The 13,864-nt window shown below is 58.3% G+C and overlaps 1 protein-coding gene across 1 annotated transcript in view; it reads left to right on the top strand.

Moving 5' to 3' along the window:
• The window catches only part of RELT (RELT TNF receptor), a 79,301-nt gene extending 68,530 nt beyond the window's left edge, over positions 1-10,771 (top strand). Inside the window, exons 7-11 of the mRNA XM_074942922.1 lie at positions 931-1,011; positions 1,402-1,483; positions 2,283-2,549; positions 3,990-4,170; positions 10,552-10,771. Of these exons, the coding sequence (XP_074799023.1) occupies positions 931-1,011; positions 1,402-1,483; positions 2,283-2,549; positions 3,990-4,170; positions 10,552-10,563 (623 nt within the window). The 3' untranslated portion in view covers positions 10,564-10,771. The remainder of the gene's footprint in view (positions 1-930; positions 1,012-1,401; positions 1,484-2,282; positions 2,550-3,989; positions 4,171-10,551) is intronic.
• Positions 10,772-13,864: the final 3,093 nt, after the last annotated feature.

The raw sequence follows: 13,864 nt of genomic DNA, 5'->3' as shown, positions 1-13,864 counted from the left end.
GGCAATGCTGGCAGAATGAATGGCCCTAAGGATCTGAACCAAGCTCATGCCGCCAGGTTGGGGCTCAGAATCATGCATGGATCTGGGATTTTGGGTCAGGCCATTCGACCCAATGACCCGTTAAATGTACGGGAAAGGCCACCTGCTCTAAGGCAGCACGAGCTGGAGAGCAACGAAATGGGACAGCTTGGCTGGCTGTCCTGGGCTAAAGGGAGTCTGCGCTTGTGGCTAAGGCTCTGGGATGCAGACGATCCGAGTTCAGTTCCCAGCTTTGTCTCCTTGATCTTGAGCAAGTCCCTTATTTCCTCTGTGCCTCCGTTTCCCATCTGTAAAACAGCCATAACGCCCCCTTTGTCTTGTCTGCTTAGACTCGTGAGCTCTTCAGGCTAGCAGATGTGAGTGTGTGTACAGCACCTCGCATAACAGAGCTGGCTCTGGGGCCTCTAGGGACCTCGAGAGGTCATCTAGTCCAGTTCCCTGCACTCATGGCAGGACTAAGTATTGTCTAGACCATATTGTGATAGAACTCCTATATAATAAAAGGACTGGCAGACTCCCAGCTGATCCCGGACACCAGCTGACTTGTATGGTAGAGAAGCATTTAAAAATACTCTGTGACTTGCGGGGAAGGGCTCTAAATGTCACATCAGGGAAAATGTAACTTTTTTTTTTTCATAGCTCTGCAAGGGGAGGGTGCTTAGGACATTGGACTGAGAGCCAGGGTGCCTGGGTTCTGTCTGGCCAGGCCACTGACTGAGTTTGAGGGAGTCCTTTCGTTTCCATTTCCCCATCTGTAAAATGGGCACACTGCTTGCCTGTCTGTGTATCACCATGAGGCTTAATCAGCTGACGTGGGTGAGGTGCTGAGCCGCTGCGTTACTGTGCCTGGAGAATGGCAGCAGGTTTTAATTCCCAGGTTTCCCACTCCAGGTAATAACTCAGCGTACAGAATAGACGATGCCAACCAAGATACCATCGGGGTCCTTGTGCAGCTGATCACGGAGAAGAAAGGTCAGTATGGTACCAAGGGAGGAAGGGATCTCTGACCCGTGTGGCTGCATGTTACACTCAGGGGAGAGACCGAACATGTGGCTTTCATTGCTGAGCACTGCATCGGTGCTGGCCAGTGACTTTGATTTCCGGAGAGGCTCCTCTGTACAACTCCAGCACCTGAGTGCTGTCCCCTGTTTCCTTAGCCAGCACGCCAAAGGGCATAGGTCTTTCAGCCCCCGGACCCTAACTGGGCCACAGATGTGAACCTGCATAGCCCAGCCTTTGAACAAGTAGGGCCAGGCCTGGGACGGTCTAACTCTGTCCCTGAGCTGACCCATGGCTGAACGGCTGGTCTTGTGTCTCCCTTTGCATCTGTCTTCATTGGCCGTGTTGAATTTCTGCGTGCAGAGAACGCTGCAGCCCTGGAGGAGCTGCTGAAGGAGTACCATAGCAAGCAGCTGGTGCAGACCACCCACAAGCCTGCTAACAGGTAAGGGCCTTGGGCCGGCAGCCCTGTGCTGATGCCGGCTTCGTTTGCGGCTGTTCAGTGGAGACGGGCCTGCCTGAGCAGGGAAGGCTGGGAGTCTGTTCAGGGCGTGGAAAATCCAGGGCTGCTGCTGGCATCAGAGGGGCAGGCCTGGCACAGCTCCTTTTCCCAAAGGGTCTCCCTGTAGGAAGCCCCAGGACAACAAGGAACCATACGCGCCCACGTCCCGATACGGCTCCGTCTTGCAGCCCAGACCAAACCCAACTCCCTGAGTCCCAAGACAAACCCCTGCTGGACTCAGCGGGGCTGTAGCGGGGCTTGATGCAAACGTGCCATAACCCCTTGGGAAACCAACACTGCCACCCTGTGACCAAAGGACCCACCGCACTTGCTGTACATGGGAGTGAGCCAGGCTGACCCCTTGGTCGCTGCACAGGGTGGGCAGCTCTAGGAAACATCCAGGAGTTGGCTGCCGGGGGAAGGATACAGCCGATCACTCCGCCCACCGACCCAGCTTAGCTGCGCTCAGGTTAAACCCTACGGCACCGGGGGGATGCGCAGGTGAGCAGCTGGGTGTTGGTGTTCGCCAGCAGGGAGCTGGGGTACAGAGTAGTCAGTGTCCCAGGCCGCTCTGGTGGTGGGGATGCCGGAGGGGGCGTGCTAGGTGATCGGGCTGTGATGTGCATGACCTGTATCTCCCCTGGGCCAGGCCCTGGCCTGCCCCCCCGCCCCCTCGCAGGGAGACTTTAACCAGGGCTTCACTCACACCCCCTCCTTCCCTCCTGACTGTGTCTCTCCCCAGCAGGCTGCACTTCCTACCGCACATCCCCCACATCTGCCGGCACCAGCATCACCTGCACACTGTGCAGGGCCTGGCCACTCGCTCTGGCCCCAGCTGCACCCGCTGCTGCCAGAAGAAGTGGCCGGAGGTGCTGCTCTCTCCAGAAGCCGTGGCCGCCACTGCCGCGGCCTCCATCATCCCCGCTCCTGCCAGCGTCGCCCCCAAGCCGGCCAAGCCGGGCGGCAAGGCCAGCCGGCCGGGAGAGATCACCATCCTCTCCGTGGGCAGGTGAGCGGGACTGGCCCCCGCCCTGAAGGGGGCAGATCCCGGGGGGTGGGGGGTCGTTGCCTGTCACACGCAGAACCATCAGGAGTGGAGCTGGGCCTGCCCCGAGGCCTGGGCCTGCAGCCCCCCATCACAGCTCGGGCCCACCTCTAGGAGCGCGCAGGGGGACACTGCAAGGCATGGGTCACTTGCTGCAGCTCTCAGCACCCCGTTCATCTCAACCCCGCTGTCCGGCAGGCCCTGTTAAACGGAGCCTTCCCCTAATGATCCCCAGCCCGCTGCAGAGAGCCAGTCCCAGAGGCAGCAGCCCCTGCCCGAGCCCTCGATGCCACCAGGCCTGGAATGGCTCTGATCCGAGAGGGCTTCTCGCATAGCTGGGTCCCATGTATGGCTGGGCAGGGCCTTACCCGGTGGGCTCTCCGCCCTGCTCTAGTGGCTGGACCACATCAGAGTTTGAGCCTGCTAAGAGCTGGGTCTTCTAGCCCAGGCCGTGGAGGCTCATGGCTTTAAATCCTGGGTTCAGTCCCCGCTGCCAACAAGCCATCCAGAGGCCCCGTGTTACATACAGAACAGGCCTTCCCAAGCAGAGCCATAGACTGGGCATGGCACACTGCCCCCTCTTGGTGCCCAGGGAGACTATCTGCAGGGTGCCAAGGTGGGGTCACTTGTTTAGCCATCTCCGGGATCTACCTGTGGCTGGGGTTTAACGTGGGCTGGATATGGAGGGCTAGCCGAGATGCACAAACACTTCGTATTGAACCCAGACGATGCAGTGTGATCATCCGACTAGAGACGAGGACTAGGAGCCAGGCCTCCAGCTCTGCCACTCATTGCCAAGGCTGCGATGTAGTCCCCGAGGTCACGGAATCCATGACTTCCAAAGACCTCCGTGACTTCAGCCAGCGCCGGCAGGGAGCTGCAGGGTCTCCTGCCGCCTGGGGAGACAGGAAGCGGCAGCATACCCCTGCCGCCCCAGAGGATGGAAGCTCTGCGGGCAGCTGGGGGGACGCCCACAGCTCGGAGCTGCCAGCGGAGGGGGACCCCCAGCTCCCCCCCGCTTTTGTCGTGGATATTTTTAGTAAAAGTCAGGGACAGGTCACAGCTTCCATGAATTTTTCTTTGCCTGCGACCTGTCCGTGGCTGTTACTAAAAATAGCCATGACACAATCATCGCCTTACCCATCGCTGTGTGACTTTGGGCAGGCTGCTTAGTCTCTGTGTGCCTCGGTTTCCCCATCTGTGTAATGGGGCATATACTGCCCTTTGTAAGGCCAGGCGGGGAGATACACGACACTCAGGCAGCTGTCTCTGTGCAAAGTCAGGCCCTGCCGGCTGTTCCGCATATGGGGGTAACGTTGGCTGGGCTGCTCATGCCCCCAGGGCGGCTGGTCGTCCCCATGCCCCGCCATAGTGTCTCTGACCCATGCGCTGCTGTGTCTGCAGGTTCCGAGTGGCTCGCATCCCCGAGCAGAAGCCCAACCCTCCAGAAGTGAAAACCATCTCGGAGTGCAGTGGGGCTGAGCCGGCCGACTCCCCCCGCAGCGGCCTCCCCACTGAGCAGAAACCCCTGGTGGGCACCGGAGCCAGGTCGAAATGGCTGAAAACGGCCGACAGCCAACAAGAGGTGAGCGTGCATGGGGTGGGCCGGGGAGGGGCTCCTGAACAACAGGGGTTCCAGCCCCCGCAGGCTGAGGACTCCGGTCCAGCTTTTACTCCCCTCTCCGCTTCCCGCTAGAATCAGCCACCTCTCGACAGGCTCCCCAAAGCTTTGGCTTGGAAAGCAAGGCTGGAGATGAGCTAAACCCTGGACCTGGGTTTCGGTGGCAGGGAGGGAACGATGCTCTAGGACAGAGGTGGGCAAACTACGGCCCGCGGGCCCCTCCTGCCCGGCCGGCTAGCCCCCAGCCCCTCCCCCGCTGTTCTCCCTCCCCCGCAGCCTCAGCGCACCATGCTCCGCGTAGGAATGTGCTGCTGGTGGCCGTTACGGAGAGCGATTTACTGCGCTACACCGGCCCGGCGTAGCGCCCCCAGTGCTCTGTGCTGCGCGGTAAGGGGGCGGGGAGCCGGGGGGGTGGATAGAGGGCAGGGGAGTTCGGGTGGGGGACTGGGGGGGGTTGAATGGGGGGCAGGGGTCCTGGGGGGTCAGTCAGGAAGGAGGGGGGTTGGATGGGGCAGTGGGGGGGCAGTTCCAGGTCGGTCAGGGGGCAGGGAGCGGGGGGGGGGTGGATGGGGCAGTGGGGGGGCAGTTTCAGGGGACAGGGAGTGGGAGGGGTGGGGGTGGATGGGGCAGGGGTCCTGGGGGGGCCGTCAGGGAACAGAGGGGGTTGGATGGGGCAGGAGTCCCGGGGACGGGGCCGTCGGGGGGGGGCGCGATTGGGGGCGGGGGCGCAGCCTGGCACAGCCTCCCCTGACCCGCCCACCATACAATTTCCGAAACCCGATGTGGCCCGCAGGCCAAAAAGTTTGCCCGCCCCTGCTCTAGGAGCTTCCTGTCCCCAGCGTGTATGAACTGTGCCCCTGCCCAGAGGCGATAGCTGGGCTCTCTGTGATCCCCTGGGTGGCTCTGAGGCACAGCTAGCCTCCCTTCCCCATCTCAGGGAGCTCTGCGTTGTCAGCCAGCTGGCTGGGGATCGGCCGTAAGGAAATCTGTGTCTCAGCGTGGCCTGGACAAGCTGCTGAATTCCAGAGCTGGGCGTCTGTCGGCTTCTCCTGGGATTATACGCACACGCTGCGCCGTCCAGTTTAAATCCCAAGCATAAGCCAGCTGGGCAGTAGCCAGAGGCCCGAGGACCTGAACCCGCTGCTGAGTCAGGAGGAGCGAGACGGCGCCTCTGGCCTGGGGCCTCTCTGCTGACGCCGCCAGGTGGAGGAGAGTGTTGGGGGCTGTGGACACCTGTCCTCTGGGCCCTGGAAAGAGTCACCAGGCTCGCTGCGTGTAAAGCAGCTGTCAGGCAGCAGTGCCCCCGAGCCAGCTGGCTGGGCTTTGGATGCGGCTGCCGTATGCTACCCCTTCTCTAGGAGAGCCACCCTTTCTGCAGACTTCACGCCTACCGTTTACGTACAAACAACCGCTGCCCTGGACGTTGCCAAGCCCCCCCCATCCCCTTCCCCAGCTCTTTCCCAAGTCAATAGGAGCTGTGGGTGCTCCACACCTCTGAGCACCAGGCCACAAGCTTCTAGCTCTGGCTGCCAAGGGGTCGTGCCCAACGTGAAGCAGGGCAGCGTGGTTTTAGTGAGCCGGCAGTGTCAGAAACCCCAGCACCAGGAACTGCCTTAACGGGGCGCTAACTCTGGGGCCTAATGCTGACCATAGGGGCCGACACTGTGGGTGCTCACCAGCCACCCGCCAATCAGCTGTTTGGCAGCAGGCAGGAGGTGCTGCGGGGAGGAGACAGAGCCCACTTGGGGTAGAGGGGGCAGAGCAGGGGTGGGAAGAGGCGGGGGGAGAGGTAGAGGTGGGGCAGGAAGAGGCAGGGGGAGCGGGGTGACCTTGGGGGAAGGAGTGGAGTGGGGGTAGGACCTCAGGGCAGAGCATCCACCTGGGCAGAAGAAAGTCGGCACCTGTGGTGCTGACCCCTAACTATCCCCCTGCTGCACCACCCTCCTAGAAACAGCCAGCGACTGTGGATAGATTCTGAGTGTATCTCAAATCAGTGACCTCCCCTTTTCCCAGCCTGCAGCGTGTCCTTGGCCTCTCAGCTGCCACATGCTGGAATATTTTGAGGACACTGAATTCAGGATCTGAAAAGCAACAGACCCCCGGTAGTTTAGTCCTATTAGGACTTTATCCCCAATTTCCGGGCTTTTGGCTGTACAGACAGACCCAGCAGGGAGTGCTGGCAAATGGGCTGCTCTCCAGCATCGACTATGTGCAGCCGCAGCGTGTCACACCCAGTCTGTGTGGGAGACTCATGGAACATTTTAATTGTGGTGCTTCCTACATTAGAAAAACAGCCGCTGGCCAAGGCAGGGGGGTGCCCTGACCCACAGCGATGGGATCTGCGGTGGCGTTATGGCAGTGCATAGCTGGGATCATCTTTGGCTCTGAGGCCCGAGCCGCACAGGGCTGTTTACCTGGGAGTCTCTTATGCCCACGGCTGGGTGACCGGGTTTGTTTTCAGGACGTTGTGTTTCCTGCCCTTGGTGGTGGCTGCGCCGTTGACAGTGGGGCTGTGGTCTTGTGGAAGCTCTCGCTGCACATCTCTCTCCCCAAGATGGTGGGCAGCGGCTAGGGGGAGCCGGGGCTGGGCGACTGTGTATGTGCACAGATCCTATTCCCAGCTCTACAGCACAGGGAATTTGTGACTGGGATCGGTCCAGGTGAGCAATAGAGCAGGGCTGTGTCCCAGGGAGGGCTGTGAGCCCGCAGAGCTACCGCGAGGCAAGCCTGAAATATTCAGAGTTCAGTAAGCACCCCTCGGCATTGGGACGCTCCTCTGGCCTCTGCAGAATGGGGCTGGGCAGCTGTCGCGGTCACTGCAGGCGAGTCAGGAGATGTAAAGTAATACGGGGCTGCAGAGTGCGGGGTGACGCTTCAGAGCGGGCGGGCGAACTCCTCTGCAGCTGCTTCCCAGAGAGAAACCACCCCCATTGCCCCACTTCTCCATCCTGGCCATGACACTGCTGCTCTGGGGGCGGGGAGCAGGGATGCTGTGCCATGGCAGGCTGCTGGCGTTCTCACAGCCACATACCGCCGTGCCCCGCTGCCTGGAGCCTGCCTTGAGATGGCCGGGGAGCTAGGGAGCGTGAACATGCAGAAACAGCCTCCTGGGGGGGCAGACGGGCTGCCACTGGCACATGACGAGCTGCCACATCAGGGGCGTTTGCTGGCACTTGTCCGTTAACGGAGACCGAGCGAGTTGGAATGGGCATGGTTTGTTCTGCCCGGTATAGGTGCCTGGGCCTCCGGTTCCCCCTGCTGGCCAGTCGCTGAATTACACATAACTGCACCAGCAAAGGACCTGCCAAAGCAGTGGGCAGTGCTGAAAGGGAAGATACACAGGTGTGAACACCTGGCACATCAGCAGTTTGTTTCAGGACAGCCCCTAGGTCATAAGCCTTGGCAAGCGTAACCTTGTTCTCTGAAGGTAACAGAGCCCTTTGGATTTGCTGCCACGGGGTGCAGAGGGTTAGGGGCACTCGAGGGACTGTTCGGGTTCAGCTCTGAGCCAGCTGGTCTGGGAGAGCTCGGCTCAGCAGGGCTCTCTGTGCTTCGCAGGGCACCCCATAGGCTGCAGCAGTGTCACGGTGAAGGGTAGGCGGCAGGTTTCAAAGGGGGAAGAGCTCTACCAGAGGCTAGGACAGGGTTTGTCTGCGTCATGTCGTGGGCCTCTCTGGTTCCTGCGGGCTCATTAGTCCTTCCTCGCAGAAGAATGTGGCTGACCCCACAAGGCACCTCCAGAGCAGCAGCAGCCCTGTACAATGGTCGCTTGCCCTGGAATCCTGCAGGACCGACTGATCCCTCCTACGCACCTGTCCTATGGCCTGTCGGCTCCAGCCTGAGATTTCCCAGGGCAGCAAACTGAAGCCCAGCTTGCATCTCGGGTCACCTCCAGCCCTGATGGCTAGAAGGGTCCATCTGGACTCTCCAAACCCTGCGCCTTGACGCTGGATGGGGTGAGGCCCTGACAGCGCATCTCTGAAAGGGTGGCAGTTCTGTGACTGGGAGACGATGCTGCCATCAACACCTACACACAGTCCTGAGTCTCCACCTCCTTGTTGGTTTGACTTCCCATTTCCTGGCATGAGTGAGAGGCAGCAATAACCCCAGAGTAATACATCGCTGCTTTTGTGGGTTAACTAGAGGAGTGCCCTCCACTGGTCGGAGCAGGGGGAAGGGAAGAAGGACTCCTGGGTTCTGTGCCTGGCTCTGCCAGACTGACTTAGGCTGCGCTTTGATGGAAGTGTTCTGAAATAGAGGGTGGGATTTTCTGGTGAGTCTAAGTGATTAAGGAGCACTGGTTCCCTGGGCTTCCAATGGGACTATGGCCCAAGTGACTTCGAAGCTTTTGCAGAAAACACACACACACACTTCCATGTGCTGCAATTAAGGATCCCTCTCTCCAAGCAGAGGGGAATTGGCTTGGCCTGGTTGGGGTTTTCTGTTGTGATCGATTTCAGACAAGTAACACAAATAGCTCAGTCCAAAGCTGATTATTGCATCAGCCTCTGGCTGGGAAATAGCCCCAGTCCCCCAGCCCAGCATGGGGCAGAGCTTTTAGTGCCAGCGGGGGAGGCAGTGAAATTGCTCCCCCAAAGGCAGAGCTGGGCTGCCTTTCTGTTCCTCCCTTGAGCCACTTGCCCACTCTAGCCCACAGAACAGAGCGCAGGAGCCAGGCCTGTGTCGACAGACACAACATCCTAATTATCCCACCGCCGTGGAGCCCAAAGGGAGGGGACGGATGCATCTCCTCCCTCGGACTGCAGCGATGGTCCTCCATGGGGCTCCAGAGTCTCTCCTATGGCCAGGCATGCAGGGGCAGGTATACTGGCCCTGTGACCCTTGTCCGGCACAGCCACAGGGAGGCAAGGAGACTTTGCACCCCGTTTGGTTGCTCTGTGATGCAGAAGGGCTGGAGAGGGATTTCTAGTGTCTCTTTATCTACATCAGACCAGCCCAAGCCATGCTAGAGCGTGGTGCCCAGTGCAGCCAGCCCCTTGTAGCACCACAGCACAGCTGCGGAGCGTGTAGGGTCTGTGCTGTCACGGGGACGGTGTCTGCTGACTTGGCCCTGGGCAGCTGTTCTGGGTCTAACCCCACTGGCCTCTGTGAACCTGGGCTCTCAGCAGGGGTGCTGGAACAGAGGGGTGGGGGTGAGGGTGGGGGTGGGGCATGGCCCTCCCACTTTTTGAAAGTGGATGGTACTGGCCAGTCCACTTTTCACCACAGCCTCGGACCCCTGCCTCTCCTCTTCCCTGCCAAGGCCCTGGCCCTGGGGGCGAGGAAGAGGGGGGCAGGGCCATGAAGGGGGCGAGGTCTTATGGCCCTCCCACTTTCAGGCAGAATCCCTTGCCCCTGATATTAGATGATCTGTCCACTTGAGATGTGAGGCTTTCTCTTAATGTGGGTGGTGAGCCCAGCTGTGCGGCTTGCATAGTTCTTTGGAGTGGGGACGTCTTGGCAAATTAAGTCATCCATCACCCTCCTTTCTAACAGCAAAGCCCTTCTCTGTCTCAGCAGGCTGCTAGAGGCCAATGCTGAGGCTTCTTACCCTGAAATCAGAGATTCAAATCGTACTTGGTCAACTCTACCCTTCAGCATTACGTAGACTTGGGGGGGTCTCTGTTCTGTTCTGTCCAGGATTCCTAGATCCTATCCCACTACAAATACTCACCCTTCCTAACTACGGCAGGAAAAAACCAGGTGCTGGGAGAGAAGGCCCTGCCTGGTCCAGGACCCAAAGTGAAACCCTTGGCCAAACCAGGCCATTTGAGCCATTTTCCCTAAAAACCTGAACCTGTTGACCTGCGCTGCTGCTTTATGGTCTCAGCCGTTCCCTTGATTACCTGACCTCCATGCACCCTGATGTCTTTGAGAACAGTACTGCTTCACACTGAAAGCTCTTCGGACCAGAGCCGGTCCCTTGGCAGGAGAGGTGCTCCCCAAGAGAGGCTGTGTTATCAATAATCCCAATGCATGAGTGGAGGGGGGGGGGGTTCCAAGGAAGTGTGAAGGTTTTAATCATGCTAGCACTCCCGTGGTGGTAGATCTGGCAAGAAGAGCTGCCCAGCAAGGGGTGCCCATCAGGGAGCTGGCTGCCCAATCCACTTTAAATTACTTTGGATTAATACAGCTGGGTGTCCCTGTGTAGACAAGCCCTAAGCAACTTGATCCAGGTCCTACTGTGAGCCAGTGGCAGGGCCGGGAATGGGACCCAGGAGTTCCTCTCACTCCAGGCCCCAGCTCTGTCAGCATTTTGCCTAGCTCACCCTAGTCCTCTGGGCTGGCTGCCGCCCCAGAGGCTGCGTCTTGGTCACATGTCTCTTCTCTTGCCTCCCACTGCAGGTGATCATCTGACTCCCTCGTGCACCAGGAGACCTGAGAAGCGGCTCACTTGGAGGCTTCTGGTTGAACAGTCCACCCATAAAACGCACACCCTGGGCGCTGCTGAAGGCGAAGCGTGACACTCATTTTCCCCTCGGGAGAGCTCCACCACCCCGGAGAATGGCAAGGCGCAGCCCCGGGTACCAGGGCCCGGGCCGGCAGGGAGGAGCCAAAGGACACGCCCAGCAGCCCAAAGCATTTTTCTTTTGGGGAGGGACTTGGGGGGGAGGGGAAGGGGGCTCGGGGTGCTGGAACAATTCGTATAGTGGGGGGTGTCAGAGCCATTGAACCAAACTGTAAACCTCACTTCAAACCAGGGGGCACGGCAGCACCCCTAGTTCTAGCACCTATGGGTGGGATGGGGGATACTTAGCTGCCCAACTGGAAAAACCATGCTACCTTCTTTAGATCATAGGGGCTGTTGCTCCAGCAGAGAGCAGTGTTCTTAAACTCGGGCCTAGGGTAGAGAGAGAGAGAGGCAGCTTGGTGTTGGACTGGAGCATATTCCTACCTCCCAGGGGCTCCAGGGTGAGGGGGAACGGAGTATTGCAGTGTACCGGTCTGGGGCTGGCGGCTAGTCATGGGGATGGCGAGTTTGGCTTTCTCTTTTCCCCCTTCACGAACGAAGGGAAACCCAGGGGGACTTGCAGTGAAACTCTCTGGCTGGAGTCAGCCCAGCCTACTGTGACCAAAGCTCTGTCTACTTTCATGTCCCCGTGGTGATCGCATTGGGCCAGTAACGGCACAGCTCTCGCAGTGTAATTTTATCATCTCTTGCCACATCTGGTGGTTTTCTTAAAGCCCCAGCTCCTGGATCCATGTGATTGGAAGACACTCTCAGCTTTCATTAATCCCCCTTGCTCACCCTGCCCTAAATTTCTAGCTCACATGGTTGCAGGGAAAAGCTTGAAAATATGACCCCCATGATTCAGAAACGACATAAAATGAACCCAAATTTTAGGCTCCCCCACCCCCAAAATCATAATTTTTAAGCCCCTCTCGTGATTTTTTGAATGCGTGCAGTTGGCCATGGTGCTCCCATCTCCCCCTAAGAGGGCGAGTGGCATTGTAGTTGTTAATGGTGCTTTCAAGAGACGCACAAAAGTTGCAGGGGAGGAATCCAAACAAGGCACGTTTCCTCCGTTGTTCCTGCCCATGAGGGAAGCAGGGACCATGCTCCATTGAGCTGAGCGGTGCCTAACCCTGCCTCAGACAGACGGTCTGTATTTTTTTTTGTGTGGGGTCGGCTTGTCAAGCAGGAAGCTGCACTTACTGGTTCAGAAGCTCAGGGATTCTCTGCTTTGGTGGTTAATTTTGGATCTTTGCCATTAGCGGGAAGAGCTCTGTGGCTGGGTTGTGACAGGATGGTCAGTGTCTGGGGCTGAGTTCTGCCTGCTGCCCAGCGCTAAGGGGCTGCCCCGGCTTACTCGAGTCAGTGGCTGACTTTGTGTTTGCTGCCGTGGTGGAAGCTGATTCAGGCCCCAGCCAGGTCCCTGCTCTGGATGCTAACACTGTACATGAGGCTGTGGGGAATTCCTTCCCCTCCCCTTCAAACTCTCAGCTCAGGGTTACTTTCCAGGGAAGTATTTTTCTTAGAACCTCGTCCGTGTCATGGGAGAGCAGTGGCTCCCTCAGTTGAGGACAATGTTCTGCTGGGGGCAGTTACCCCTCTAAAGAAGGAAAATCGTTGCTGTTAAGAATGACTGCCCCGATTTAAAGAAACTTAATGGTGATTGAGAGAGAGCTGGGCTTGCGGGCTCTCCCCTGGTGTCCATGAAAGGGCTGGCCATTCTGCCTACGCCACCTTAGGGCAATCCACCACCCCCTTTAGAAAAAGGGATGGGTGAGTTTTCCCAGCCAGCCCTTTAGTGGTGTCCATCCTTGCCCACTGGACGGGGATTTCACCCACTTATTCTGATGGCCTGGGGTCTACAGGCAGTCAGATTAATGAGCCATCTGGCTTTAGCATCTGTGAAGCCTCTTGACTCTCCTCAGGGCTCCCTGCCCAAGGGGCCTCCTGGCCACCGAGAACCCTGGGGCTGAGCCCACTTGCTTTGTTCTCACATGGCAATGGCTCCCCGCGTCGGAGGGGGCATCATACAGGATCTCCCAGGGGGCTGCTGCCTTTTCACTCCATCTCACTTAGATCCCATTCAGAGCTCTCCTCTATGACCGGGCATTATTGCAGGGCCCATCCTGTGAGCGATGACTAATGCTCACTTGGGGGCAGTTACCCAGCAAACCCGCCCTGGGATCACAAACTCCAACAGCATCTTCCAGCCCTGGCCCTGATAACACGGCAGCATCGCTGCCGGGCGTGCGGCACGTTGGCCCATCACTCTAGCAAAGTGCAGTGTTGCATTAGCAAGACCGGCCCATAATTCTCAGCAGGTCAGAAACTCCAGGACTGAGACCTTCAGAAACGAGGCGGGGGAGCCCCTCTGGCTTTCCAGTGATAATCGATCAGGTAACCGAGGCCCATGAGCCGCCTCCTCTCGGGTGGGGGGAAGCCTAGGTATGCATGTTGCAGCGCTACTGTCATGTGCTAGACATGATGTAAGATCTGGGGCCAGCAGCTCTGTCCTAGCCCAGCATGTGGCCCCTGGGCTGGCATCCCTTGCCCAGCCCTCCTGGGGTGTTATCCCATTGTTTACAGTAGGGTTAGTTCTATTATGTATTGTCAGTCACTCCGTTGATCTGTTGTGTACATCACATGCTCTGTTATTTATGAGGGCAGTGCGGGGACCTGCTTTTTAATCACGTTTGTACAGGCGCCCCTCCCTCCCCCGCCCTGCAGCTGGCAGCGTCCCCGGCTGGGCCCGTGCCTTTTATTTATTGAAGATAATGTGGTTTTTTAAAGCCATCATTTGTTTTTAGCCTCCTGGTTTATTTCTGTAAGTCAATAACTAAATAAATCCAATGTCAAGTGAAGGTGTGTGTGTTCCTGCTGTGTGGGGATGTGAGGATTTTAAAGCTTCACAAGGAAGCTAATGACATTTACTAACAAAGCAGAGTGGCATTTTCCATCCTGCACGGAACCACCCAGCAGCTACCTGGAACAGGTTCTGGTCCCAGCTTTGGTGGTTGCGTAAGTGCGTGCTGGGCCCTTTATGCTCAAGGATCGCCAAGTGTTGGTACGTTAAGCCTTGTGGCCTCCCTGGGCCAATACTAAATATCATCCCTAGCTTACTGATAGAGAAGGCGACTGGCAGGGTGTTCTAGTCCTGCCCCTGCCTTGCCAATGCTCCTTGAGCACATCCCTTACAGCAGCCTC

Source organism: Natator depressus, chromosome 1 (assembly GCF_965152275.1).
Source record: "Natator depressus isolate rNatDep1 chromosome 1, rNatDep2.hap1, whole genome shotgun sequence".
Lineage (NCBI taxonomy): Eukaryota > Metazoa > Chordata > Testudines > Cheloniidae > Natator > Natator depressus.
This window is presented reverse-complemented; position numbering and strand designations above follow the sequence as displayed.